At 55.8% G+C, this 3388-nt stretch overlaps 1 protein-coding gene across 1 annotated transcript; it reads right to left on the bottom strand.

The window, feature by feature from the left end:
* Positions 1-350: 350 nt before the first annotated feature.
* Positions 351-1529, bottom strand: TENT5B (terminal nucleotidyltransferase 5B; the record flags this gene model as incomplete). The annotated part of the gene is made up of 1 exon (XM_031062022.1): positions 351-1529. A coding segment is annotated over one exon (1149 nt), but the record flags the coding sequence as incomplete, so codon positions are not given.
* Between the last annotated feature and the right edge of the window lie 1859 nt (positions 1530-3388).

Raw genomic sequence — 3388 nt, 5'->3', positions numbered from 1 at the left:
GAAACCACAAGTTTGCACACCCAGAACACCTCCTGCACTAAAAAAAAACAACCCCACAATTCAGATCCATTTCAGGGCAGTGCAGCTCTACCTTAGCGTAATTCTACAGTCTCCCCTCACACACCCCACCCACCCCGCTGCCTCCACAATTCCCTAAGGAGTCATTCCCATAACACTGCACTTCCCATCACAGTGTACAGCAGACAAGGCTCATCCCAACAATCCCAGGAACGAGACACTCAAGCAAGAGTCCAGGAAGTTTCCTTTTGTTGCAGTTCTGGGAAGGTTGGTAGGTTTCATTTTGTTCCCCCCTCCCCACCCTCCCAACCCCCCAAGGCAAGGAAATACCTTGGAGGACAGACCCTGGGGTTTGTCCTGGCTCAGTTACAGGGAAGCCACGTGGGGTAAGACTGATTGCAAGGCAGGAAGGGCTGCACGTGGGTCACGTAGTAGTTGAAGTTTATTTCACTGACATAAGGGGCTGGCTGGTAGAAGCAGGTAACGTTTGTGACCGTGGGGATGATATTCTGCTCAGCCAGGACCCTCACGGCCAGCATGGCAATGAGGTTCAGGGTCTGCCTCCTCTCGTGTCCCATGAGGCAGACCGTGCTCTCGTTGACCACCCTGTGCAGGGTCATCAAATAGTCATATCTGTTGCTCTCCATGCCCACAAAGTGGCTCTGCAGGTAACACTCCAGCTTCCTCAGCTGCTCGCCGATGTCAGAGAAGTCTATGAAGAACCTGGAGCACATGTACCTCTGCAGGGCCTTCATATCCACCTCGGACTTGGGCTTGAAGCCCCTGACCAGGAGGTTGCAGTACTTGAGGAGCCCCCCGCCGCGGATCTCCTCGGGGTTGCGGGTGGCGATGACGCGGTGCCGCAGGTGCTCCATGGCCTCCTCGAAGTCCCCGTACATGCTCTCCCCGGTCACCGTGGGGTGGAAGTTCTCGGCCATGGGGTTCTCCGAGCACTCCCCGAAGAGCAGGAGCGAGTCCAGGATGATCTGGAAGGAGTCCACGCTGAACTCGAACTGGCGGCGCAGCGAGTCCACGAACTTGAGCTCCACGTTCTTGCCGCTGTTGTTGGAGAGCGAGATGAGGCTCCAGCGGTCGGTCTCGTTGCACACCTTCACCAGCTTCTGCACATAGGCCTCCTTCAGGGTCATGGGCGTGATCTTGTCCTTGTTGACTCCTTCGGGGAGGAAGTCCAGCAGGCAATCCATGACCACATCTTTCACCAGCTGGAAAACGTCCTCGGTCTTCAGATCCACCCCGAAGATGAGGTCCAGGTCCTTGTAGCCCAAGCCGCTGTCCTGGTGCAGGACGTGACTGGCAGCTGAGCCGTTCAGCCTGACGTTGTGCACTGGGATTCCCTTCTTCTCCAGGCGGCTACGGACAACCTGAGACAGAGACAGAGCCGGTGAGAGGCAGGAGGGAGCAGCCTGGGAGCAGCAGGAGCACTCCCAGCGTTCATACAGGCCACTCCAGTGCAAGACAGTGAAATAAAAAGCTAATCCATTGGAAATAGGTCACTTTGGAAAGCATCCCGAGTCCTGCCAGCAGCTGGGGTGGCTCTCCTTTACTTATTCCCTGGCATTAGAGATCTGACTGCACATGATCAGCTGTTCTGCTTCCAGTGCAAGTCTGCTCTCCCTGCCTTCCCCACTCTGGCCTGGAGAGCCTTCCTGACCCCATTTTTTGGGGTGGTGTCTGCCCTCTATGTCCCCTCCCAGCTCCAGTGACCAAGCCAAGAGCAGCCGACCCCAAGGTGACCCCAAAGAGGAGGCGGCATCACAGTCTGCAGCAGTCCCTGTGGATTTAATCAGGGTGGCTCACTCCTTTTAGCCATCCCTTCGGCCTGTCAAGATTCATTAAAGGCAAATCAAGATGCCAGAGCAGCTCAAAAGCCCCAGCCAGGCGTATGCAAGTTCATGTCCCAACTAGTAAGTGTATCCTAACTATTTCCAGTGTGTCAGAGCTTCGTGCTGAGCTTGGCGTGCTATCAAGCACAAGAGGCAGCTTTCATCTTACGGGTGTTACTCTGGTGATTTTAATGCTGCCTGCTCAGTCCTGGCACACCCAGCAGCCCCTCCAAAGCTTTGTTCATTTACTGGGAAGCTGAATCACCTGCCTGATTACTTAACAAGCAGGAGGCTAAAATAACCCCCAAGACCATAAAATAAACTATCCGGACACCAGCTTATAATTTGAGTTTAACTCAGCTCAAAGATCCCAGGAAGATTAGGTTTGCACCTTCCAGCAGAAGCTCTCCCCACGTCTCATCCTGCTTTCGTGTTCCCCTCCGGCCATTTCCCATTTTCCTGGGAGTCCCAACCAGCCAGCCTAGAGCAAGGCCACGGCTTGAAAGAGCTGAAGCTTGGGACACAAATGGACAAATTGGATCATCAAGAGCCAGTCTGACTGGGCCCTTCGGCCCTGGGAGCCTGCCCTAGTTTGAGAGGCCCCACAAACTCTGCATTTTGGCTGCCCAAAACATGAATTTCAATTCCAAGCTGCATCACAAGGGCCAAACCCTCCTGGCTGCCCTGGGCCTGAGCAGTCCTGGGGGAGACCAGAAGCGTTGCAGTTCTGGTCCCAGCAGCAGTAAAGCTGCCCCTCAACAGGTTTTGTTTGGAAGGAAGAGCACACAAAAGGTCAGGGACTGCAGCACGGAGCCCTCATCACATCCCAGACCCTCGGTGACCGCGCCAAGGGCCACCAGCAAGTTCTGCTGCCTTCCCAAAAACACCCCAGAACAAACCCACCGCTGTCTGCACACCTGGGAGGCCGTCAAGGCTCAGGAGGCAGCTCCCCTGGTGGTGCTTCCCCTCTCTCTGACATGAGCCATCCCTGCTGGGCTGAAGTGCAGCCGGGCTCCTGGCCAAGCCCGTGGTGACAGTCACACGCCAGGCACAGTGAACCAGGGGCTGCTCACCCGGGCAGCCCAGGCCACACCTGCCCAGCCAGAGAAAGAAGCTGTTTTCCAGGGCAGACGGTCTGAAAGGATGGATCTGCTCCTAGAAGACACACAGGGCTGTTGCCCCAAAGTGAGCAAACATCACCCAGGGGAGCTGCTGGCCTGGCCCTGCTGCCAGCTGGAGTCACTCAGCCAGGGCACAGCTCCAGCACTGCTCGTGCAGTCAGAGGCTGCCCCCAGTGCTCCCAGGCTCAGAGACACAAGATATAGGTCACAAAGTCTTAGAGGCAGAGCTGGGCCCAGTGCTTGGAGAAGATCTCGTTCCAGATTAATTTCCTGACCCCAAAGAACATTTGCTTAACCCCTTTCTGGGCACGGCTCAGGACCTGCAGCGTTCCAGGCCCACAGGCTCCAAGCTTACTCAGGTTCCCCAGGCTGTCTGTGTGAGATATATTCAGAAAACAGGGAAAA

The sequence above is a fragment of the Geospiza fortis genome, unplaced genomic scaffold, assembly GCF_000277835.1.
Source record: "Geospiza fortis unplaced genomic scaffold, GeoFor_1.0 scaffold432, whole genome shotgun sequence".
Lineage (NCBI taxonomy): Eukaryota > Metazoa > Chordata > Aves > Passeriformes > Thraupidae > Geospiza > Geospiza fortis.
Note: the sequence above shows the minus strand (reverse complement) of the source record. Positions and strands in the feature narration are given on the sequence as shown.